Below are 26011 nucleotides of genomic sequence, written 5' to 3'. Positions count from 1 at the left end.
ACGCTGCAATCTGCTTGCTGGTTACAACAGAGTGCCGAAGCCTCACTTCAAGATGAAAAGTTCAGGCCGGGAGAGAAAGGGAGGGTCATCGGCGGGGAGGAGACGGGACTTGGGTCATGGGTTCAGGGTGTGCTTGTTGATGTCAGAGTTGTGCGTGTCTGTTGTAAGAACTGCATCTCTAATGAGAGAAAGCCACAGATGTCTACAAGTACATGGGCCAGAAGCACTGGAGAATGGTATCTAAACTCTGTGGGTTCCAATGTTTTATTAGTAACAATAGTAATGTTGAAATAATAATTGAAACTAATAATACATTGCTAACATTTGTTTAAGTGCTTCCATCCGCCAAACACTCTTCTTAGCGTATTACAATCGAGCCATGTACATATTATCCCCACTTTACAGATGGAGAAACTGAGGCACAGGGAAGTTTAGTGACTTTAGGTGGAGGCAATGGGATGTAAACCAGGTCAGGTACCATGGTCAACACTTGTAAGCATCATGATGCTTATTCAGTCTGTTTTCTGACAGCCTGAGGGCCAAGGGAAGATTTTTGGAAACACTAAAAGGTAGGAGAAGAAAGAGAAGCCAGAGAAGGAACAGTTAACAGAAGAAAGAGAACAAAGCAAGTATAGTCCGGGATCACAGAAGCCAAGAGGAAGAGAGAATTTCAAGAGAAAGGACGTCATTCCAAGGGCTGAACAACGCAGAACAGCTGGGTACCTGAGAGGTGAGAGAGGAGGGAAGAACATGCATCTGGTGATTCTTCACGACCACGGACAACAGTTTTGGCCGGGTTGCAAAGTGTCACAAAGATTAGGCAGTGAGGAAGTCCAGGCCACAGCAAAAGCACCTTTTCAAAAAGTCTGGTTCTGAGAGAAAGGGAACAAGGGTGGTGGAGTCAAGGACAAGGTTCTAGATGGGAATGCTCATGGCCTCCACAACTGCAGGTTTGCTGAGCAAGACCCGGGTCAGAACGACGGGCTGACAACAGTGCAGAGAAGCGGGTCTGCTGGAAGAAGGGGCACAGGGGAAGGAGAGGCAGGGGAGCCACACGGCAGCACCCCTGGGGGGCCCTTACCTCGGGAGGGGAGCGAGTCCCTGAACATCTCGTAGAACTGGGTCAGGTACATCACCATGGATAGCTTGTCCGGCTCCTCCACCGAGGCCATCTCTCTGCCTGTCATGATGGGAGAAATGCCCAGCTCCTTCTCAGCAATATCAAAGGCCAGCTGGTTATTCTTCTCCACATTTTGCTCATCCAAAGAATCAAAATCTCTGAGAAACAGGACGAGGAAAACGTGTCAAGATGGGCTGCTTGTCCCCAGGCCAGAAAACACGGTATCAGAGAGTCATCATTATTTCTCGGTCCTTCAGCTAAAATCCAGGGTGCAGGCCTCACTGAAATCGGAGAGCAAACCTCTCTCTCACTTCTGTCTCCCTCCTTTTACTAATGAAATGCAAATCATCCTCAGGGAGAAGAAAGGATTAACAATCTACTCATAAGAGAAAAGAGGGGAAAAGTTGGAAAACATAACATTTTATCAATAACATAAAGTTCTTACTAAAATGTAAGCTCAAGAAAAGGAACTGTTTTTGTTAAGTTTCTCCTGTGCCCCGTGTGTGGTCTGCATGTATTAAACTCAGGCTCAACAACAATAAAGGTCCTATTTGGATCAGGCTGTGTCTAAAGGCCTGGAACCATCACCCCCTGTGTCCTTTGGAGCTGACAAGCTGTTGATGTACTAAATCAGCTCTGGTGAATCTTACTCAGCATTCCCCTCTAATTAAAAGGGAAATTCCAAAACTTTCCTCAGAAGATTTCTCCACTGCTAAATTTCCTAAGTATTTAGATTAACAAACATTTCACACTGGGTTTCAGGCTTCTTGCTATTCAATCAAGTAAAGACTGACAGCATCCTTCTTTAGCTGATTTCAGATTAACCGGGCAGGCCTTATTTTGTGTTAACCTGCTGACTCCGCAACCGTTTTTCATTTTTTAAACTCCTTTACTCTGTATGTTAAGCCTACTAAACTGTGGGGGGGGCCTCATCCTAAGTGACGTCACGGCAGCTTAAACGGTGCCAAATTAGCTACTCACGGCTCTGTGCACTGTCAGGAGGAAACGCCCGGGCCCCCGGCAGCCTTCAGTCCATTCCCACAGGAGTGTGTCCCCTCGGCACCAGGCTCCCTTCAGGGAGTCCTGCCCTCCCCCTTCTGTCCTGCCCTCCCTCTGGACTAGGACTGACTTGCCTGGCCCTTCTCCTGAGCACTTCTGTGTCATCCACCGCAGTCGTTCTCAGGCTGCCCCCTGCCCCCCAGAGGGGTCAATAAGCCCTACTCCAACTCAGTTTTCACCAGTCTCGGCGTGAGCTAAGGGACAGGGGCACAGAGGCCACTTCCGCTTATCAAGCACGTCAGCACCCCCACTCCTAAGCACTAGGTGAAGCCCCTTTCTTTTATTAACATAAAAGAGAGCCAGATCTTTCAGGATTCCTTAAGTAATCATTAGAACAAAACAAATACACAAAAATGGGCCCGTAAGTGGACCTAATGATGAAAGGACATACAGCCAAAATAATGCCACATGCTCTGCTCGTTTCCAAATCTTCTTGTTTGGCTTCCATGGTAACGAATGCCTACGGGGAAATCTGGGTGCACCGGTCACCACAGCTGACCTGGGTCATCCTGTCATACTAGTCTGCATTTAGGTGAGTAGAGAATGACCAAAAGAGGAAATGTCACCGCACAGGTGCGTAAGGCCACCTGAGTGTTAGGGGTGTAACAGAGCACGCTTGCAAAAAGTGCAAGAGACGAGAGACAATGCCGACAAGCCCCGGTGAATGGAGGAAGTGCTTTGCTGGTAGTGACATGCGTGCCTTCAGCCCACACTCCGGCCAGGCTTTCCTCGTGACCAGCAGCACTGGAGAGAGAGCTGGCTGAACGCAGAGCTCAGCCTGGGGCCAAGAAACAGAGTTTTCCTTCCTGTGATGTTAACAGGCCTGGGGGTGTTATAACCAGTTTTCCACGTTTTGAGTGCTGAGACTTTACAAACAGCTAATAATTCCTGGATTGAGCTACATAATGCCTAACAGACACAGCTTTAAATATAACTATAAATTAAAATTAGTGACTGACTTCCAGAAGAAGTATCTTATATATATCTCGTTCTAGGAAAAGGTACAGAGTTTGGCCACTTGGAAGCAGGGCACTCGCAAGTCCTGTGGGAATACAGATGAAGCAGAGCCTGTTCTCACATCAGATCAGGGCGGTATCTGTGGATGATGGCACACAGGGCCAGGCCGCTCTTCCACGACATGGTGAGGTCCGTCACGTTCACCCCAGCGTAGCCATCTGTCTGCCGCTGGCACCAGCCCAGCAGTTTGCTGGAACGAGCCACAGACTCTAAAACAACAACAATGTTATTATTGGAAGTGTGGTCACCTGGGAGCTTTGATAGGGAATCCACATAACCAGGTTGAAAAAATACTGAAGGCAAGGGCAAAATAGTCGTCACTGGTTTTCAAAAGTAAGAAGTTACTTAACTGGTATCATAAGAGTGGAATTTAATTTAATTTTTTTTTTTGGCTGTGCAGCGCAGCTTGTGGGATCTTAGTTCCCCAACCAGGGATCAAATCCAGGCCCACAGCAATGAAACTGCAGAGTCCTAACCACTGGACTGCCAGGGAATTTCCATGGAATTTATGGTAGACAAGAAACTACCAATTTATCCACACTCTGAGGTCAATGTCCATGCCCCGTCCATGACAGATCACAAGTGGATGCTGTGGATCCTCTCACGCTGAAGCCCAGGGTCCTGGCCACTCTCCAGGACAGGGACGTACGGGAAGGGTGCCACCTGCTGAGCTGTCACCCTCACACGTGATGGCTCTAAGATTTCCCTGGAGAGTTGTCTGGCAGGTGGCGGAGGAAACGCCTTCCCTTCAAGGTAACATTGGGAGCACCCGAGAAGAAACGTTCCATTCCACCTAGCAGCACGTTAAACACTTGCTCTCACACTTTCCAAGGTACCGAGCAATCTGCCAAGTGAAGAAACTTTGCAGGACCACACAGGCAAGGCCAAGGACACCAGACCAGGCCAGGCTTGGCACTCAGTATGACAAGTGGTCACATCTTGAAAAACTCAACACATAGACACACGTACTGGGACGTCTTCCAGTCACTGATGTGTCTTCTAAACCACGAAGAGCCTTTACAAAAAACCGTTTTTCATGATCACATCTGAAGAGCTCTGATATGGAACATTTAGATCAGATTAGATCATTTAGAAGAATCTGTGAACTCCTATTTGTGTGCGAGAAAGTCTGTTCCTCACCTTAAGCAGCTGAAAACACTTAACCTTATACTAAGCCATTTGTACATAACAAATTTGTGAACATAACAAAACAAAAACTGCATATCTAAAAATCCCGTTTCACTTCAGTCTTTCAGGGAAAATGTATCCTGAAATGACACAGAGAACTCCTGCTGGTGTCACCATCACAAGTCTCCTGGCTTCAGAAATTCACTTCATTCAGATGTCTCCCAAGTCTGTGTATCCACTGATCCAATATGTACTGGACGACTTCAATATTCCAGGTTCTAGAATAACAGTGAACAAAGACACACTCTCTGGGCACTTCCCTGGCGGTCCAGTGGTTAGGACTCCATGCTCTCACTGCCTAGGGTCCAGGTTCAATCCCTGGTCGGGGAACTAAGATCCCGCGAACCGTGCGGTGCGGCCAAAAATAAATAAAAGACACACTGTCTGCTTTCAAGGAGGTGACACCCCAGTGGAGGAAGATGAAAATTCTTCCAGCTGCCTGTTGGTAGTCACATCTGCCTTGATATCCCAACAGCATGTCAAATTCAAAATGCCCATGACAGAGCTCAATTCTTCTCAGCCCCGAGTCCTTGTTCAGACTCTGCCAGTGCTTCTGGCTCCTTATGCTCTCGGCAGCCACTTCTGACGCCCCGCTGCACGCCAGGTGCTGCAGCGAACACCCCGACACGCCCCTGAGTCCTCGCAGCCAACGTGAGGTGGGCATGGTTACCCCCACTTTGCACACACGGAAACCCAAATTCAGAGACGTCATGTATGCTGTCAAGCCACACGCTTCACGGACGGGCACAGCTGGACTGGACGCCGCCTCCCTTCTCATCCGCGGCATCAACACCGGACCGGCCAGCCTGACCATTGGCGCACTTCTAAACTACCTGCTCTGCCCCAGTGCCCTTCTCTGTCCCAGTTCACCTGCAGCTGGCCACTCTCCTTTTAAAGAACTCTTCAGGGGCCTGCACTGCACAAGCTTCGCCTCCATCACCGTGTCCTGCAGCCATCGTGGTCCTCAGCTAAGAAGCCACTGCTTCTTCTGTAAAGCCTTCCCTGAAAACCTTGGTGTGCGTGTGCTCCCAAGTCCGCACCCCTGTCCTCTCAACAGCACCGTATCTGATTTCTCTTTATACCCTCGCGACACCTTAGACCAGGTTTCCCAGCCTCGACAGCACTGCTGCTTTAGGCAGTTGATCCTTCGCTGTGGGGCTGACTTGTGTACCACAGGGGGCAGAGCAGTAGTAACCCCCCAAGTCCTGACACCCAAAAATGTCTCCAGACACGACCAAACGTCCCCTGGGGGCAAACCACCTCCGGTGAGAACCATGTACATGAGAGCCAGTACTGTGCGCACCAACAGCTCAGCCAATTACACAGAACGCTCTCGACGGCGGAAAGGCCATTACCAGGACTCACCATTGCGGGCCAATTTTGGGGTAGTTCGGGAATTCACGAGGTTCTCCATCTCCAGATGAATATCTTTTGTTTCTCCAGTATCATACAGATGGCGCACCTGGCAGGAAGTTTACAAGTTGTAAAGAAGGAAAATCACATACCAAGTAATAAATTCCCGACTGAGAGCACACTGACTGAAGTGGAAGGCTGGGGAAAGTGTAGTCAGAAGGTGTAACGCCAACCTTAATCCTTTCTGGGATACGGTGGATCACGTACACACAAATGCGTGTGACCTGTAAGAACCTGTGCTCAGAGACAGCCACGGAGGGCCCTCGCACAGTCTCTGCTGGGCCATTACTGCTGCCCAGTGACAGCAGATTTCCCCCACAAACACAGAGGCCTAGATGTAAAGTGAATAAAAAATTACTCTAGAACACAGGCAAATACGTTGAATGGGCTGCTTTCTCAGCATTGTTGAGCTCCCAGGGATTATTATGCTTTGTCAAATGTCACTCTCAGTGCATTTTACAGTCTAATGTGTCTGGCTTTAGACATTCTGAGTTGGCCGGCAGTATCTTTTACTTGCAGACGGTCTTATCTTTGCACGTTCTCTCAAGTGACCAGTGCTGTCTGCCTGCACAACGATCCTGGGAGCAGCAGGGATGGTGACCTCCATGGTACAGGTGGGGAAACAAGTTCAGGGAAGGTGAGCGGCAGCCCCGGGTCACGGTGACTGGTGGCAGTGACGCAGGTGCCTGCTGCACGTCCTGACTAGAGAACGAGGGCTGAGCTCCTGCACTGTCCACGGGAACCAGGAGATGGGACAGAGCCCTCCAGTCACCAGACAACCCGCTGCCCTAGCTGGTCAGTCTGCTGATGGCAGATGCCTCTCTCAGCCAACTCAGGAAGACGTATGCTTGGATTGGGAAGGAATGCTGTGTGCGCCTGTATTCACAGAGTCTGACTGGTCCTGACCGTGGCTGGGACACGGATGACGGGCCAGGGGCGCTTACCTGGCTTGGCCGGAGGAAGTTGACGTTCATGTTGGGGTATCTGGTGATGGGGTCTATGCTGTACTGGCTGAAGTTCTTGCTCACATTCTCGGGGGTGGTCTGAGGCAGCAACCTATAAATGCTTTCCCTGCAACAATGAACAACAGTGCACTCAGAGCAGTGACAGCACCAGAAGCTCCTCCCTTTCCTTTGATAATATTTCTATTTTCTGACAGTCCAGGGTGGGACAAATCCTCCTCCTTGTCGGGTTGCCTCCAACCCCACATCAGCCCTGGCTTCCCATCCCCACCATCTCAATGATCCCACAGGCACCAGACTGTTAGGGGCCAAGGAGAAGGGCAAGTCCACTGCTGTGGGCAGGGAGCCAAGTCTCACTCTACTTTACTGCTGCGCTGTTTTAGCAAGTAGGCCAATGTTTAATTTTTAAGAAAATCACTGATGAAAAAAACTTGCCACCAAATTTACCCAGAGTACCTTAGGTAACAGACTTAAAAATGGTATCGACCACTAATTTCATCCAGCAAATCCTCTTTCTCTAGCTCTGGTCAAGGCACTTGTTCTTTATTAGCAAGCGAATCCGAGACCTTACCTCATCTGCAATTATCTGCTTCACAATGTCTGACAGTTGAGAGTCAAGGTTCACAAGCACTTTGTTGTTTTCCTTTGGATTCGAAGTCACTTTTAATTTCTTCTCCTATGTTAGTACATCCCCTGCTACCACACTGATTTCATTAGTACAAGTCTCTCTAGTTTAAGGACAGGAAGATTAAATGCACTATTTTCATGTACTGGGTTGGCCAAAAAGTGCCTTCGGTTTTTAAGTAAAAACTAAAGACACATTTTTCATTTTCACCAAGAAATTTATTGAACAATGTATTTACCCTTTTGTTCCACTACCTTCTGCCATTTTTCAGACAACTTCATAATTCCATCTTCCCAAAACTTTTTATCTTTTTGAGCAAACAACTGTTCCAGGTGCCTTTTACAGTCTTCCAGGGAACTGAAATTTTTTCCATTTAGAGAATTTTGTAAAGACCGAAATAAATGGAAATCCAAAGGTGCAATGTCTAGTGAATACAGCAGATGAATCAGAACTTCCCAGCTAAGGTATAACAGTTTTTGCCTGGTCATCAAGGAAACACGTGGTCTTGCGTTATCCTGATGGAAGATTACGCGTTTTCTGCTGACTAATTCCAGACGCTTTTCGTCAAGTGCCACTTTCAGTTGGTCTAACTGGGAGCAGTGCTTGTTGGAATTAATCGTTTCGTTTTCCAGAAGGAGCTCATGGTAGAGGACTTCCTTCCAATCCCACCATATACACAATGTCACCTTCTTTGGATGAGCACCGGCCTTTGGTGTGGTTGGTGGTGGTTCTTTTTGCTTGCCCCACGATCTCTTCCGTTCCACATTATTGGACAGTAACCACTTCTCATCGCCCGTCACAATTTGTTTTAAAAACGGAATTTTTTGCTACGTTTAAGTAGAGAAACACACGCGGAAATATGGTCAAGAAGGTTTTTTTCGCTTAACTTATGTGGAACCCAAACATCAAAACGATTAACATAACCAAGCTGGAGCGAATGATGTTCAGCCCTTGATTTGCATATTTTGAGTATGTCGGCTGTCTCCCGCGTGGTGTAACATTGATTGTTCTCAATTAATGTCTCGATTTGATCACTATCAACTTCAACTGGTCTACCCAACCGTGGAGCATCGTCCAGCGAGAAATCTCCAGCACAAAACTTTGCAAACCACCTTTGACGTGTTCAGTCAGTCACAGCACCTTCTCCAGACACTGCACAAATCTTTTTTTGTGCTTCAGTTGTGTGTTTTTACCTTTCTAGAAATGATAAAGCATAATATGCTGAAAATGTTACTTTTTTTCTTCCATCTTCAATATTAAAATGGCTACACAAAAATTCACCAATTTTGATGTCTTTTTTTTTTTTAATTTAATTTTATTTATTTTTGACTGCACTGGGTCTTTGTTACTGCGCGCAGGCTTTCTCTAGTTCTGGTGAGCGGGGGCTACTCTCTGTTGCAGTGCCTGGGCTTCTCATTGTGGTGGCTTCTCTTGTTGTGGAGCACGTACTCTAGGCGCACGGGCTTCAGTGGTTGTGACACGCGGGCTCAGTAGTTGTGGCTCGAGAGCTCTAGAGCGCAGGCTCAGTAGTTGTGGCACACGGGCTTAGCTGCTCTGTGATGTTTGGGATCTTCCCGGACCAGGGCTAGAACCCATGTCCCCTGCATTGGCAGGCGGATTCTTAACCACTGCGCCACCAGGGAAGTCCCAATAAGTCTTTTTTTAAATGCAGGCTGATATGACAGCTGTCACATACAATCTAACAAAATTGTTTCGAATGAAGTTAAAGATAACTAAGTGCTACTAGAGCCATCTTAGGGAAAAAAAACGAATGAACCTTTTGGCCAATCGAATATTTGTTCATGTAGCTGTCACAAAGGAATCAGAGAGCATCCTTCAATGTTACACAAAGATTCAGATACCATTCATCAGTAACAAATTTGATTTGAAAGGGATAAGAGAACATCACTTAGATTAGATAATCTTTAAGTTTCTATGATTTTTTTTTTTTTTTTTTTTGTGGTACATGGGCCTCTCACTGTTGTGGAGCACAGGCTCCAGACGCGCAGGCTCAGCGGCCATGGCTCATGGGCCTAGCCGCTCCACGGCTAGGGCACGAACCCGTGTTCGGACCGGGGCACGAACCTGTGTCCCCTGCACCGGCAGGCGGACTCTCAACCACTGCGCCACCAGGGAAGCCCTAGGTTTCTATGATTTTATGAATACCTATCTTGCTTTCCCTCTCCTAAATATAAAAACATCATTAATGAAGAAGGAAAGAGAAACCTGAACTCTGCCTGAGGAGCAAACCACTGACCCTCCTGTGTCACCGCAGAAGGACGCCCCTCCGGTTACCTCTCTGCCAGGACTTCCAAGGGGCTCCTTCCCAGAGACCAACTGCGCACCATCCAGGCCGAGTCCATAGCAGCTAGAAAGCCCCGGGCTATTCCTGTTCCCATTGGCCAAAAAGGCTACAGAAACAGAAAACAAAGAATTAACCTGAATTACCTTTTAAAAGAGGGAAACTAAACTAAGGAGGAGAGAAAGAGTTTGCTGTTGAAGAGCAGCTGTACCCTGCCCTTCCCTTCCCTACTTCACAACCTACAGGCGGGCAAGTCACAAAGCCTTCGGAACTGCCACCCACAGTGGCAAGCCTGGGCTCCCCGTGGCCTGGGGCCCTCCCCTGTACACTAGACCGCGTGGCAGTGCAGACACTCGCTCCCTAGCTGGGACCCCAGAGCTGCCCCTCAGTGCGATGTCCCCTCGCCAGGCCTCCAACCCGAACTGCCACCTCCCGCTGCTCAGCACTCACCTCCAGAAGGCTGTCCCCCACCAGGGCCACTAGCAGCTGGTGGCCACCGTGCTCCCGCACCAGGGCCGCGTTCTCGGAGGCGTACATGCACGTGAAGTCGAACATGGCCACGTCGGGCTGCCCGTAGTGGTTGATGGCGAAGTCCAGGGAGGGCAGCTGCTGCTGGGTGGAGAAGTCGGCCGCCTCCCGGGCATAGCTCAGCAGGGCCTCCTGGTCCACATTCTCCCGGGACAGCAGGAGCTCCGTGTCGGCGTAGTCCTATCTCCAGAGGGAGAAGAGGCTCGATGGAAACGCCCAGGCAGGGGCGCCAGAGCCCGCCGGCCACAGCCATGCTGCGCGTGCCAGACGGAACCTAGTTCCGCAGCCTTCCCCTCCCTGTTCCCAAAGCAGTCTTCTATGCAAATTCAAAAGAAAAGGGGGGAGGCTGTTTCTAAAGGAACACAGGTTTTGCCGCCTAGAAACAGCACCCGCTTTTCCATTTACTTGGAACAAGTCACTGCTTCTTCAGTCTAGTCCACTCCACCTCACGGAGTTGCTTTGAATACCAAATACAATGATTTAATGTGATGACGCTCTGCAAACTGAAAAGCATTCATAGTTCAGGCTGCTATCAGCAATCACCATCTTCTGGGCAGCAGCTGGACCTACACGGGACACTCAACCTTGCATAGCTCATCGAACCCAAAGGAAGAACCTGAAAGCTTCAGTGCCAGAGGGATGAGGAGGTGGGGGCAATAGGAGTCCTGGGGGCCGGGAAGAAATACACTGAAAAGTGGAACAGAAGTCTTCAAAACAATACACAAGATTCTGAAAGTCCCCATAGTAATCCACCAGCAAAGAAAAACAATGATGAGGGAAAAGGGCTTTCCACAGAAAGGATCGAGAAACTCCCTTTCTGTTTTGGAGGCTCTGGCACACTGAGCCAAGTCTTTCTTCTCAAGTGGGACCTAAGCTTTCCAAGTGCCCCTGATGGTACTTTCCGCTGGCACTACAAGATATAAGAGCCAAACACAAATACTCAGGTTGGTCCCGGAAACTGTTTGTTCAACACTTAGTAAGTGGCCACCATGGGCTCTAAGTCTTAGCTTGGTCCCAAGGCATACCAATGTGTTCACTGGCTATTTCTTACTGATAGAGCATCCAACTAAATATATCTTGCTCATGCTTTTGGCAGAATGGGCTGTGCCCACTGCTCTGTCCTGTTCTCCTCACACGCATAAGGGGCCACGGGGCTGAGACACAGACACGAGGTCCACGAGCTCCCAGCTCCCCAGCACCGCCCGCAGACAAGGCAGCACCATAACTCAGACTGCAGTCACCCGACCCATCATCATCCTGCAGAGACAAAGGACATCCTGAAATTCAGCCGCCAGTCTGCGCTGGGAACCGCGCGGGCCTAAATCACCGCATTTGGTGCCTCTTCTCTCCACTCATCACACAGGGACAGTTAATTCTCAAATCCAGACCAACAAGACCAAGTTAAGACTTAAGAAACTCTCCTTAAGGAGCCATCCACCTGTGGTTCTCTGCGTCCACGTTCTGTCATCATCCCAGGGCATCTCATACAATTAGTCATCTGGAAAAAAGGCTTAGCTGGCCCTGGCTCTGGGTGAACAAGAGCCCTCATTGTCAGGCCATAAAGAGGTCCAAATATAGCCTGATCCAGGCACTGTAACCATACCTGCAGTAAAGCCAGAACCATTCTCAGGCTCCCATAAACACCAGTTTTTGCTTCTTGGTCTAACTCCCTTCCCTCTATAACCCCCTTCCAAAAGATGACCTACTAACCAACCAATAATCGGTCATATATGGAACTCATCATAACCACAAACAGAATCACCTGAAATTAAAATGAATATTTATGCATGAAATGCTATGTGAGATTTGCTTTGCACAGCCCAAAGTGGGAGTGGGGAGTGGGCAGGGGTACTCCTGGGACAGTGCTGGCCACGTGCTGACAACTGCTAATGCTGGATAACAGGCACATCGGGGTTCATTACACAAGTCTCTCCACTTTCGTTCGTGCTTGAAATTTTCCATAATAAAAGATTTTTTTTTAAGTTAAACTAAAAAACATCAGAGGAGTACAAAGTACATGGTCCCAGGAGATGAGTGAGGCACTCATTTTCATCCCCTTGCAGGAAAAAACTCATCAGACAATAAAATTCTTTCTCTTGGTAATCACATGATCCAGTACAACATAAAAAGCGGTTTAAAAGAAATCCGTGACTCACGTGCAGTATCACCCCTTTGTCCAGTAAACTCTGCTTTTTGGCTGTCATAACAAAATAGTGTGTGTCATCTTTGTAGTAGACGATGTTCTCCAAATCGATCCCTGCAACAGAGAACAACGTGCACATAAGGGTCTGCTGAGGTGAAGGTGGGTTAGGCAGCCAGAGAGACTGTCCTGGCCCACAGAGGCCAGGGTTGTGGAACTCCAGACAGGGAACGAGAAAATGAAAAAGGCACCTGAGCCTGATCCTCACCTCCTGCACATTTGTTCATGAAAAGGGGGGGAGCTCTGGTTATCCTCACACTGCTCTGCATTCACCTGACACCCTGTTATCCTGGCAACAGCAATCAATCAGAAGCAGAAACACAAGGATGGGAAGAAAGGAGAGGTTAACCTCTAGTAAGAGGGTTTGAGTCAGTTCTCAGGTTAAACCTCTTTGATGCTCGTCAAGGCAACGGGGGAATCTCCTGGACTCTCACGGGCAGGACAGACAACTGGATGCCTGGAAGTACAGAGTGCACTACTGGCTCTTTAATTCGATTAACCTGAAAAACAGATGCAGTGGGAAGAAACCATGTTCTTCCGGAAAATAGGTAAGTGGAATTTGCCACACATATTTATTACAGCAAAATGTCTAAGTGAATCCATCTATTCACAAGCTATCATACAACAACCTCATTTCTATCTAGCACGTGGTTTACTTCAAAGCCAAACAAACTCAGGAAAAAGAAGACACACTCAACACCTAGAGTCAGGTTCTCAACAAACCAGAGCTCCCCTCCAACAGCCGACGGCATCAGGCACCACCATGCAGAGCCAGGCAGGGGGAAGGGCTGGAGGAGCAGCCCATCCCTGCAATGAGGACAAAGGACACCCGAGTAGGAGACAGAGACACAGAAAGCATAACGCTCAGAATGAAGCACAGGAGTGAAGAAGGAGCAGAGGGGCAAACAACACAGCAGTTTCACTGATGACCCCCCCCACCCCGACCAAACCCTCCAAGAGAAAGATCACAAGCGGTATTTAAATTTCTATCCTTTTGGCTGTGGAGGCATTGACACCAACCTGTGGCTTCCCTCAGTTCCTGGAAAAATTTTTGGTTGAATATAAAAGCCACACCACTGATCTCTTCCACTTTGGCTTCTGCGGTTGTATTTCGGTTAATAAAATTTGCTGTAATGGCAATGGCCAGTTTGCCACGAAATTCTTTCCGACGAAATCCTGGAAGGAAAGAAATTTTCAGAGGTGGCAAAAGCTGGCTAAAGAAGGAAGATCACGTCACACAGGCGGGGCGCTGAGGAAGACATGAGGGAATATGGGGATGGGAATCAATGGGAAGGTTTTAGGGCAGCTCTCCTCTATCTGGAAATAAGGTGTTTACCTCCCAAAGACTGTAACAATCCAGGAAAGACGTCAGTCACCCACAACTAACACACCGCTGGAAATCTGACGGACCAGAACAGTACTCAGTACAAGGGGTTCCATTTCATAAAAAGGGACGCCGTCTGCTTTCATAACTTAGGTTTAATCCTGCAATGTTCCCTGCTCACGGGTGGCTTGTCTCCCTGTGCCCTGGAGAAGTGGCCCAGTACCAGCTGGCGGGGCGAAGGTGGGGCCTGCCGTTCACCCAGCCTAGGCAGCGCACGCGTGAGGATTCTCAGGAGCGGGGCCTCTGAAGACACAAGCTCTTGGCAGGGTTCCTCCACATGAAGCAGGTGAAGGAGACAGGAGCACTACCCGTACCTTCCAAGGTGTTCCTGCGGCCATCCCCTCCAATGATCACTTCAAACTCATATTCTGATACAGGATGGGTTTTGGGGTGCACCAGGGCCCGCCAACCTATCCCTGCGGATGGAAGTCAAAATGAAGGTTATCACCCAGACCCATTCATATATCTAAGACATCTCTAGGTACCCAGGTGTGCAGACTGCACAAAACCCCACGCCAAAAACACACCAGGCATAAAAGCATGGGGTACAAACCAAAGAGAGAAAGAAGCCTCGAGGAAGGGTCACAAAGGAACGTCCCCACCACACGACTTCCTATAACAAATCCAAGGCCTTGTAATGTCTAATACTATGTCAGAGGCCTCCTCATAAGTCAAAAGTTCCTCCAAAGACACAGGCTGTGCAAATGGAGACACCCCTTTAACTAGCTCTGAAAACAACCCTCAGATTCCTCTCTTCTCCCTGGATCTCATCTTTCCTCACCTCTTCAAGGCCCTTTTATCCCTCCTTCATTTGTTCACTCACGTTCATTTTCTTGGTCCTCAGGAGGCTCCACAAGTCCTTGGAATTCCACATTGACATGGATTTCAATGCCTAGGATCAATGCTACTTTCAAAAGTATTAGTTGAAGCTGACGGATACCTGGGTGAACAGGAAGATTACAGGAGTGAGGGCCCACGGGGTAGAGAGGACAAGTCAGCATCACTGCTCCGGTCCCCCCGTCCACCAATGCAGAGTTTATCCAGATGCTCAAAGCCACCTACAGCAGGCGGCTCTTCCGAGCCATGCTCCATAGCGTCTTCTTTTCTTTCTCAAGGGCAAATACAATTCAGTGCAAGAGGTGTTCTAGAGAGACACACAAGCCTACCTCTCAAAAGCTCTGAGACAGAAGGAGACTCTCCCTTCCATCCTCCCTGACACAGAGCCACAGTGACCGAGCAGCACCTACGATCCTGACAGGACTCACCACAGGAGGCAGAAGACAGGCACCCCCAGGGGTGCTTCCAATTGGATACAAAGGGCTGCCTCACTTCCTGAATTGCCCACGGCATCTCTCTCTCAGCCTGTTCCCTCACTGATCTTCACACTCTTACACGCTGAGAGGGGATCCCTCAAACCAACCTTAGTCTCTTACCATTCCCCCTCCCACCACTGGTCTACGGCTGCAGAAACTAAGGCTCAAAATAATTGGAAATCTTGCTCATTATCATAGTGAGACTTATTTATTTGTTCAGTGTCCAATGAATAGTTCCCAGGTGTCAGACACGGATGGCCCCAGGTACACTGAGAGAAAGTCTGGGCCCTGATGTGGGACCCTCTCAGCTCCAAGACAAATCCTGCCACACACAAGGCAGACAAGTCCGCTGATATACTGACCTCGGTCTACTGTTAACACCGACTGCCTACAGGCTGTGACCAATGAGCTAGGAATATGTGCTAGTCCTCCACGCAGCCGTCTCGGCTATCTCCCCCACTTCGCACCGTTCCACGTCACACTCCCAAAGACTTGTTCAATCCCCTGCTAGCGCACATCTCATTCCTGCAGATGGCTGTTACCCATTGCAGCCCGACAGATGCACAGAGGGCTTCTGCTGCCGGTGGAATGTGGCATCTGCTGGCCAGTGTCTGATAAACTGGCACAACTGCTTCAAAGAGCAAAGGGGTGAGTAGCTGAATGTTTACAGGACACATCTGAGGAGCTCAGAACAACAGTTCCTTGATAAGGCTGTCCTGCAATCATTAATGATGATCAACAGACAAGACTTCAACTTCATAATGTAGACAACAGTCTGTTCTGAACCGCTTTTCAGAGCGGCATGAAAACAAAAGCACCGTCTGCATTAACTTCTGCCTTGATCACAGGCCCAGGCTGAGCTTGGAGGGGACAGGAGGAGAGCAGGAGCCCTCCACACTGCAGACCTCACGAGAATCACTCGGCCAAAGGGATCCCACTATCTACTTGCCACTCACAGCCAGACTAGGAGTCTGCTTCTTTCATCACTGTGGCTCCCCAGGACCATCCCCAGAGTCTTTGTTCTCACATTAGGAGAGTACCCACCTAGCACACCACAGCAAGCTGCATACCTCGTGCTTCTCCCATCGGACTAAGAGCCACCAGAGGGTCAAAGCCCAAACTAGCAGTCTGTTTCCTAGCCTGGCCCCAATCCTATCCCACCCACTGCCGGTGCTCAGTAAGCGCTCAGGATGTTAGAATTCCTTAAGCTAAACTCATTTCATAGGAGACACCCTGGTAGTTAAGAATCTCAGGTTACAGAACCACTGGAGGGCAGGTATTTTGACTCCAAGCTGAGTGTGTTTTCTACACAATAGATACTAAGGATGTCAGGACACACTGGGCTTCTGAGTACGAATTCCTCTGGTAATCTGCCTGACTCTTTCTCCTGAAAAATGAGTAGAGGGTAGGGGTGGGATCCTACAGAAGAACTGATTTCACTTACTGATGTGGTCGATGGCTCCAGCACAGAACTTGCCGTAGAACTTCTTGGCACCCAGGCCTCGCAGGTCGTGTATGGTGAATGGCCAGAGATGCAAGACATTGTTGCGGGAGAAGGCATCTCGTTTCTCAATCACGACCACCTTAGCTCCCAATAAGGATAAATCGATGGCTGTGCGGAGACCGCAAGGGCCAGCTCCAATGATGAGACACTGAAAAACACAGCTGCTTTCAGGGCGAAGGCAGCACCTCTTGAGCGCATAACCACCATTCCCTAAAGCCCCCCAGTAGGGCTACTCTCCCCATGACCAAGAAACCTTCAAACCCATCCGGGTCAGAGAGGAGTGCCTGCAATGGCTTCAGAGAAAAGCTGTGGGCGCTCTGGATGGAGGAGACTTAACTGTAAGTGCTGGACAGAAACTCAGACGTGGCACCTGCAGATCACATTTATCTGGGTCCTCACATCAACACACAATATGAAGATCACATCTCATCTCTCAACAACAGGAAAAAACCTTCTCGAAGGTTTCTAAGTCAAGCAGATCTCTGTCCACAGAGGCACAGATCATTAAATACAAAGCCAAGCAATCTTAGGGTCCTGGAATGGACCTACCACTTGAGAGACTCCAAGGTGGTAATTTTCAAGAGCCAAAGTTTTATGTGCAGAAAAGAGTTCTAAAATCACCAACTTTAGACTGAAAATCCAGGGAAATGATCTTGAAGATCCATATTCTAGAGAAGTACTCAGGGTGAGACCACACACTTATCTTAACTAGTTGGCATGCACGTTCAGAAGAAAGACATGCACTGTTTCTGGCTTCCGATTCTTTTTATTCTTTTTTCTTTTTCCATATGAATTTATTTATTTATTTATTTATATTTTTAATTTTGGCTGTGTTGGGTCTTCGTTGCTGTGCACGGGCTTTCTCTAGTTGCAGCGAGCGGGGGCTACTCTTCGTTGTGGTGCGCGGGCTTCTCATTGCGGTGGCTTCTCTTGTTGCGGAGCATGGGCTCTAGGTGCGTGGGCTTCAGCAGTTGTGGCTCGCAGGCTCTAGAGAGCAGGCTCAGTAGTTGCGGCGCACAGGATTAGTTGCTCCGCGGCATGTAGGATCTTCCCGGACCAGTGCTCAAACCCATGTCCCTTGCATTGGCAGGCAGATTCTTAACCCCTGTACCACCAGGGAAGCCCCTCCAATGCAGCCAAAAATAAATAAATAAAATTATATATATATATGTATGTATACGTATGTGTGTGTGTATATATATATATATATATGTATGCATATATATAAAACTCTATAGAGTGCACTTGAATTACTTGCATTTTGTGGATGAATATCTACCCAAATGCAAACCAACACAGGGCAAGTTAAGGCTCTTGAAAGGACAGTAACAACAGTCACAAAGTCATCTGCAACTTCATTTCCCTGCTAGCTTTTCCGAACTTCTCACAGAAAGTGCTCTTACTAAGGAGGAGAGCAGGAATGTATTACCTTTCTCCTCTCCCCACGCCTCCCCCTGCACAGGTGACTGGGCATCTCGGGTCTTTGCCCAGGCCTACCCGTTTCATGGAAACTCTATTTCTCTAGATTGTGAAGAAAGCAAAAGAAATACTTTGGTTTACAAAGCCCTTGCTTATCAAGATAGACCTCTGGAAAATGGATGAAAGGAGGTCTGAAGCCTGTGGGGAAAAAAATCCCCAAGTTGGCAAATACTCTACACCTTACCAGAGGCTGAGTCTGGAACAATGACTTTGCCAAGCGCCAGGCTGCCACGGTCAGACAGGACACTGACAGGGCCTGGCTACCTCTTTGTTCAGAGGCCTGCATCCTCCTAACAGTCTGAGATCCAACTAGAGCCTCAGCAAAATCAAACAACTCCTATGGTGTTTGACTGCAGGGTTGTTCTCAGTAGCTGAAACCCCGAATGTTCCTATGTGAATCCACGAGATAAAAATGGGGCACACAGAACAGTTGAATGAACGAACACAGGTAGCGGATCCACAGAGTTCTGCCGCAGTGTGAGCTTGACGGCCTCCCTAGGCTGTGGCCTCACCAGGCTACCTCCACCCAATGCTCTCTCCTTCTCCAGCTGAGTCCCTGGGTCAGTGCCCAGGGCCTGGGCGGCCGCCCCTACCTTAGTGTTAGTGCACGCCTTTCCCTTCTTGTAGTCTTTGTGGCTGCCCCGCTTGTCCAGCTTTGCCCAGAGGGCCTTGGCTCTCCAGTAGTTGAGCTTGGACTTGAGCTTGTGGTAAAAGGAGCGGTGGTCCTTAGGCTTCAGTTCCAGGTGGTCGCAGAGCTCTTGGAAGGCCTTGAGTGTCCCCTTGCAAGTGGTGGCCTGCACGAACCGGTCAAAGAGGATGTGAGCCCGATTCGTCGCCTCGTTCTTACGCTCCTCCATGTCTCCCCACTCTCAAGCCCCTGACAAATGGGGCAGTGGGGGGGCTGTCGATCCACCTGACGTCGTCACGTTAATCTAATAAAGAAAGAAAGAGGAACGGTTAGCAAATCCAAAGCTGCATCTAGAAACGTTTTCTAGGAGACATAGCTTTTCAGAGTGCACTTCCTAAGTGTTGCAGGCACTTGTTACACAAGCGTGATAAGCTGCCCGTCCTCTAGACTCCAGGCACCGTCTGAGACACCGCGGGCAGAGAAATGAGGAAGACTGCGGTTGCTTTCAAGGATCTTACAGTTTAGTGGGTGAACAGAAGCTTAGATGTGCCCTACTAAGTGTCAGAGAGAGAGAGGCTCAAGGGATGTGGGAACGCAGGGGAAGAGCGCCTACGTCATGGGGGAGGGATCCTCATCCAGGATGAGCCTCTGAGGGATGACATCTGAGGGTTTCAGGATGAATTAGTGTCAACCAGGCAGGGAGGAAGCACAGGACGTGGAAAAGGAAGTAAACTGGAAGGCTTGCAAGGGACTCTTACAGATGAAAGGGTCAGGGATGTTTCCCGTGGAGTGAGTGGTGAGCCCAGGCTGAGGGATTACAAACAGAAGCCCTCATCTGTGGCGGGTTCCCTGTTACAGCTGAGCTGCCTTAGTGGAGGGGCTCACTAGGCAGTCGGCTGAGTCGGCTCGGGGGCACAGCACACAGGTGGTAGCTGACCTGTGAAGGCTGGTCAGATCACACGGGGGAGCCCTGGGCTCCGGGGGAGATCTGGACTCAGCGAGGGAGGAGCTGGCAGCCAAGGACGAGCGTGCTCTGAAGAGCTTCCGAGGCACAGCGGAGAGGTCTGAGAGCAGAGCCAAGGTTGGCGTTTAGGGACCGAAGTCCTGCCATGCGGACGGCACGTGGCAGGTAGGATTTTACAGCCATTCCATTTTGCCCACAAAGAAACCTGACAGCAGTAATGATGCCGTCTATACCTCCCACTTATCAAAAACCTCCATCACCTACCAGCCTACGTTTGCTGGGAGAAGCTTCAAGAAGGGAGGGGCCCCGCAAGCACTCCTTCACCCACTCCCTGCCTTGGGTCTGTACCACACTTACTTGTCATCACTGCGGAGAACTGCTGCTGGGGGCGGGAGGCAAAGGGCCAGAGGCTGGAACAGGGCGAGCAGAGAAGCAGGGCAGGGCAACAAGACGAGCAGCACCTCGGCCCTGGGTCCACACGCGCCGGGCCCGGGCTGCCCCACTCGGCCTCAGTTCTCCCTCACGTGAGGTGAGAGTGGATGCCCCGAGTTCAGTGTGGGAAAACCCTCCCAGCCACAGGACTCAGGCCCGGGGCTCCAGGCGACTTCCCGCCGGGTGACAAACAGGGCTGAGCCCGAGCTCTGCTTTAAAGAGGACCTGCTCGTGGAGATGGCAGGGGATGGAGGAAGGGAGCTGCTGACCCACTGTGTTGGGGGGAGGAGGGGTGGAAGTGAGGAGTGACCCGCTATTTAGTGAACCAGCCCAGGGCAAAGGGAGCCACCAAACTATGTGCTGATGAGACCCTCTGCTTGCCTCCCCAGGCCTGGAAGAGCCTCACGTCCCGTCCTGAAGCTCTTACAGGCGGGAGAAGCCCCCTTGGGAAGCAGGAATAAGATTCTGCTTCTTTCCACACTTCACCGTGTATTATAAGGTTGAATCGAACCAACTGGAGGTGTGGGTGGTTTCCTGAGAGAAGGCAGTACCTAAATAAGAGGAACTGCCACTTTCCTCTTGTGTTTTCTGTGTCAACAGACACAGCACTTGTTCTGCAGAGGCCGAGGTGAAGATGGTCATTCTTTACCTGAAACACACTGACTTGGCTTCTCATCTCAAATACATCACTAACTCAACAACCCCTCCTATGCACACTGCTAAACAACAGCTTGTCCCAATAGCCACGTGGCCAAGAGTCCAACAAGAAATGGAACTAACCTTCAGTTTCCCCTAAATAAAAGTTTATTCTAGGTAGTGCTAAGCAGCAAGAGAAATATTTTAAAGTTTCTGAAAAGAGCCCATTCTTCTTCTTACAAGTCAATGCTCATCATAGAAACTGCAGGTAGTCAAAAGACGGCTTTTAAGTGGCAGAGAAAACCAGACATGCTCATCCAGAAGCAGAAGAAAGGGTAATAACCCACGACTAGAAACAAGGGTCCCGGGTGTTGCCCGTCGGGGCCTCTGCAGCTTTATTTGCTTTGCTCGTGCAGCCAGCGCTCCTGCCCGTGCATGCCCCACGTGTGTGCACAGCTCTCTCGAACCCCACCAGAGTCACAGTGTTTAGAAAGCTTTGAACACACCGGCTCTGATCTCTCTGCCTCTCGTCAAGAAAGAAAATGATTTTTCTTTGTTCCTGAACAGCAGCAGCCACCTTCCACGCCCTGCCAGGATCTGGAGCCCGAGGTACCACCGTGTTCTAGCTGACACCGACACGCTCAAGATCCTGCGACATGCATTTCTAAAGGCCTTTCCCCTGTCTCACCCCACCCTAAAAGAGTCTCGGCATTTATTTTCAAAGAAGAATTCTGACGTGTGGGCTAACACCCCCTTGGTTGGCTGTAGCCCACCCTGTTTGAAACAAACATTTACTTCCAAAGAGCTGAGCACTTGCTCAAATCAAACCTCACCACAGATGAACACCTTCATTAATAACTGGCCCCCAATCCTTCTGCTGATGCAAAACACTTTCAAATGAACAGGTTCCAGCCACTCCCGGACAGCTGCAGAGAGCCTGCTTGCAAGAGGCAGACAGGGAGTAAGTGCCCAGTGTAAGAGAGTTCCACCTGCAGGTCACTAATGACAACAGATAAGTAGAGGGAAGCTGGTTCCTGGAACAATGTGACAGGCACCCGAGGTAAGACTACACAAGACCAATTCCCTCGGGCTGCCTCAGCTTTCCCCCTCTGTGAGCCAAGTGGCCGTAGCAGAAGACACTCCAGTGTCTGTTCTGCAGCTCTGCTGGCGGGACAGCCTCGTGCAGCCTGGGGACTACCCGGCACTGGGTTCACGCTAAGAGCAGCTGAGCAGACGGCAGAAGGACCACTCCCGCCATCGCCCTCATGCTTTCATTCCTGAACGTCAAACCCAGGTCGTGCTCCTCCGGGCCTCTCCTGGACCACCCCCATGTGCTGTATGTCCCACTAGCCAGGGAAAATCAACAGTCATAAGCGCAGGAGCCTACATACCAGGAAACCTGGCCAGAAGGTGCCAGAAATCCTGAGGACTGAAAAGTCAAGGTGTGGAAGGAAGGGACGAGGGAAGTGAGGAGCCTGAGGAGAGACGAGGAAGAGGTGGGGCCCGCTCTCCGCATGTCAGTGCGATCTCTGCCACCAGCAATGGCCTGCGAGTTCCATCCCACAGCAGCTGACTGCTGACTCAGAAGCACGCTCCTTGGCTGTGGAGGAAAGTGCTAGAGAGACAGCCTATGAAGTGCATGCAGGAACAGAGTTTATGTTTCTATTTATAAGAGTAAAAGGTTGTCACTGACTCATGGCTGGTTTGAGAACACTCAGTCTCTAGCTCTTAGAATAGATGGGTGGTTATTTGAGGGGTGGGGGAGACTTATCTTTAAAAATAGAAAAATGAAAGAGAATCAAAACAACAAAATAAGAATTATACGTCAAGAGTAAGAAATCAGAGCCAAGTTTGGTTAATTTTCTCCCTAGCCACTGCACCACTAATATTCTGGCACATGTGCAAATCTGACTCTTACAAAGGATCTATGAAATGCTCCTTTCCTAGCCCACGCAGTCAGAGGCGTGACTTGTCTAAACAGACCTTAGAAGGAAGGCAGATAGGAAGACATGTTTTACAATGTCATTAGGAGGAAAATTAGATGACAAATGCACTTCAGATTACAGAGATTCCTTCATGTTTTACAGAAACAAGGACCAAAGTAGCCAAATGCCTTGAGTTCTTGGTCAGTCTTTCTGCAAACGGGCCGCTCCGGCCACCACCGTCTGTGGATGGGGACACTGAGTCCCTGGCCTGGGGCATCTGACTGAATCAGACTGCCTGGCAATGAAACTCCTCGCCGCCCCAACTGCTTCCCAGCTCCTGTCCCAAAGGCCTCTCATCTCTCATGGCCCCAAGATAAGGTTCTCTAGGTCCCAAGGAAGCAAGCTCAAAATACAAGAAGGAAAGCAGTCCTTCTCACAATTTTTGTTGCTGCCTTTGTTCTATCCTCAGTTCTTCTCTGACTTTCCATCCTATTTAGCATCAGATGGACACTCGGCAGGATGCTGAGGACATCGGAAACCAGCCCCCGTGCCCCTCCCCATTCCATGGATCTGCTCTTTAGTCCCACGCACCGGTCCTCATCCACACCTGCGATTCCGCAAGTGCATGACTGGAATGGCTCTCTCCTCCACCACCTCAAGGCTCCATCAGGGCAGGGACCGGATCTCTGCAGCTTCAGCCTGGCCTGCAGTAGGAACACTCTAGTTTCTGTGGAGTTGACAAGGGAAAAGAATCCCTAGTGGGAGTCTGTCTGGAGGTCCCTGCGTGGCTGGGGGAGGTGGAGGAGAAGCGGGGGGATGTTACAGAGGAGAGTTCTATCTAATGTGCCACCAAAATGGGGTGTCTAAGAACACAGTCAGCCTGGGCAGGGAAGAGCAACTATCAAGAATGCAGTGCTTTTGTTATGGATTCTCACACTGCCTTATTCTAGGAGGTGGAACGGCCCTCTCTAGAGGGGTCTGAGAGGAGTCTGGACCATGACCTCTGGGTTCTCTTCCAAGTCTCCAATTCTGAAAGACGCTAACCCCTAATGTTGTATCTTCTCAAAACTTTTTATTTTACTTTCTTTGATAGCAACCTATTTCTTCAGGAAAAACACCTACACAATTGACCAAGGAGTCAGAAATGACCTCTGCCCATAGAGAACAAACTTGTGGTTGCCGAGGGGGAGAGGGAAAGGGATGGACTGGGAGTTTGGGGTTGGTAGATGCAAACTATTACATTTAGAATGGATAAACAACAAGGTCCTAATGTATAGCACAGGGAACTATATTCAATATCCTGTGATAAACCATAATGGAAAAGAACATAAAAAAAAGAATGTATATATGTATATAACTGAGTCACTTTGCTGTACAGCAGAGATTGACACACTGTAAATCAACTATACGTCAATAAAAATTTTTTTAAATATATATAAATGGGATCATTAAAAAGATAAAATATTGAAGGGTCAAAAAAAATAAAATATATCTAAAACATAACTTTAAAAAAAGAAAAGAAAAGAAAAGAAATGATGTCTGCCTTTGTCACTCCAAGCAAACACTAACAAGTCCAAGTCAGAGCCGAACACCAGTAAACATAATGGCTGATGCCGATGCAAATGCCAATGTCTGTCCCAAATAACCCGGGAAAACAAAGAGTCAAAAAGAGCAATGCCCCAGCCCCAGTGTCTCAGGAAGAACATCTTCACCTGCAAAGTGTAGGTAACATCCAATGAATCACAGGGTTTTTCAGGAACTGAGGTAATGAATGCAAAATGTTTAGCAGTGCCAGGTGCACAGCAAGACCCAGTAAATGGCAGGAGTGTTGTTATTATCTAGTAGTTTATAATCCCATCAACAAAAGGTTATACTCAGCTAAATAAGTGGCTACTCATATAACAGAATGAGAGAACTCAGACAGCTCTGTCTTCTGAAAGAAAGAAAAATGTTGTAAAACTTCCTTTGTCCCTCCCTCACTCTTCACCCTCCCCACTCCACTTGTCCCAGAATGTGTGACAATGGCATTGGGCAGGAGGGGCTAAAGGATAACACCCGAGTGGGCAAGTTCCTGCCAAACTCAGATGTTCAAACAAGAAAGATACAAGGACTGTCACTGACAGTGAAAACAGCCAACACTGAATACTTATTGGCGGTCAGATCCACACCGCATCTCCACCGTCACCACAATCTACCACCTGCATTTTGCAGGTGGAAAACTGCTGCTTAAAGATGTTTAAACGTCACACATCAGGAACATGGTGCAGCCAGGTTTTGTATCCAGAGCCCAAGGCCCGAGCCATTCGAAGGAAGAACCACCTGAGAACACAGCTTGAGAAACAAGAGCTCATCAGAACGACGTCCCCGGTCCAGAACCTCCAGGAAGAGCGCTCCGGGTGAACTTCGCAAGGACACACAATACAAGATTCTTTTTCTTCTCACAATTCATCGCTGTATGGGCTCCTCTGAAATGGAGCCCTTTCTCAAATGGAGGTCAGGGCACTCTGGGGTCACAGTGACCCTCTGAGTGGCAGCTGAAAGGCTGAGCGCTCCCCAGCCTGCATCCCTCAGCAGCTCTCGCACCTGAGCCATCTTCAGCACCTCTCAGGAGGTGATCACAAAGCATTTCTGAATCACCCAATGCTACTCCACTCGCTGCAGGAACTCAGGGCAGGACAGGAGGTGAATCTCAACCTACTCACTACCAAAGGTCCAGAGCTGAGGGACAGAGACCAAAAGACCAACCCCTTCCTGCCCACAAGTCTGAGAGCCTTGTTATGATCCAGGCTGTCAGGGCAAGGAAAGGGCCTCTGGTTGGGGAGAGAGGCTCACTGAGGTTGTGGGAAAGCGCAACCAAAAGCTGTTTTCTGCACAAGGGCAGGCCCCAATCCACGTATCTTGGCGCTGTGTACCCAGTTCCCGGCACACAGTAGGTGCTCAGTGAGGTTCTGCTGACTAGAGGGCTGACTACCCAGCCACCTGCACTTGTGCAGAGTCGGGAAGTGGTCTGCCTGGCAGTCGTGCGGGGTGACCTCAAGGGCCACTGCTGGACAGGGGCTCAGAGAACACCAAAGCTGTGGCAGCCCAACGGGATACCGATACTCCCACAAGGACAGCTGTGGAGCTGTAGGGAAACACCTCCGGTATCTCCTGCTCCCAGGGGCAGACCCTGCAGCAAAAGCTTTGTAAGCATGTGAACTGCTGGCAAGAGGTTAACGTGGCACCGAATCTGGGGTTTTTCAGTCGTCTGGTCTGCCTACTACCAACTGCCACGAATCACAAAATGTACGATGGTCAAGATACAAAGGACCACCCAGTGTGACCAGCCACCC

General features: G+C 49.3%; 1 protein-coding gene across 17 annotated transcripts in view; it reads right to left on the bottom strand.

Moving 5' to 3' along the window:
* The window catches only part of MICAL3 (microtubule associated monooxygenase, calponin and LIM domain containing 3), a 174059-nt gene that overhangs the window by 80195 nt on the left and 67853 nt on the right, over positions 1-26011 (bottom strand). For all 17 annotated transcript variants that reach the window (XM_089920079.1, XM_089920082.1, XM_089920081.1 and 14 more), the window contains 12 exons: positions 18688-19026; positions 16556-16763; positions 14622-14738; positions 14113-14214; positions 13435-13590; positions 12371-12471; positions 10137-10394; positions 9680-9795; positions 6742-6868; positions 5750-5846; positions 3258-3405; positions 1082-1278 (listed from right to left, as the gene is read on the bottom strand). In XM_089920079.1, coding sequence (XP_089776205.1) covers positions 1082-1278; positions 3258-3405; positions 5750-5846; positions 6742-6868; positions 9680-9795; positions 10137-10394; positions 12371-12471; positions 13435-13590; positions 14113-14214; positions 14622-14738; positions 16556-16763; positions 18688-18951 — 1891 coding nt within the window. In that variant the 5' untranslated portion in view covers positions 18952-19026. The remainder of the gene's footprint in view (positions 1-1081; positions 1279-3257; positions 3406-5749; positions 5847-6741; positions 6869-9679; positions 9796-10136; positions 10395-12370; positions 12472-13434; positions 13591-14112; positions 14215-14621; positions 14739-16555; positions 16764-18687; positions 19027-26011) is intronic.

This window comes from Delphinapterus leucas, chromosome 11, assembly GCF_059928025.1.
Source record: "Delphinapterus leucas isolate spDelLeu-1000000601 "Yukka" chromosome 11, BTC_Dleu_Yukka2, whole genome shotgun sequence".
Lineage (NCBI taxonomy): Eukaryota > Metazoa > Chordata > Mammalia > Artiodactyla > Monodontidae > Delphinapterus > Delphinapterus leucas.
The sequence above is the reverse complement of the archived record's forward strand: the minus strand, read 5'-3'. Positions and strand labels throughout refer to the sequence as shown.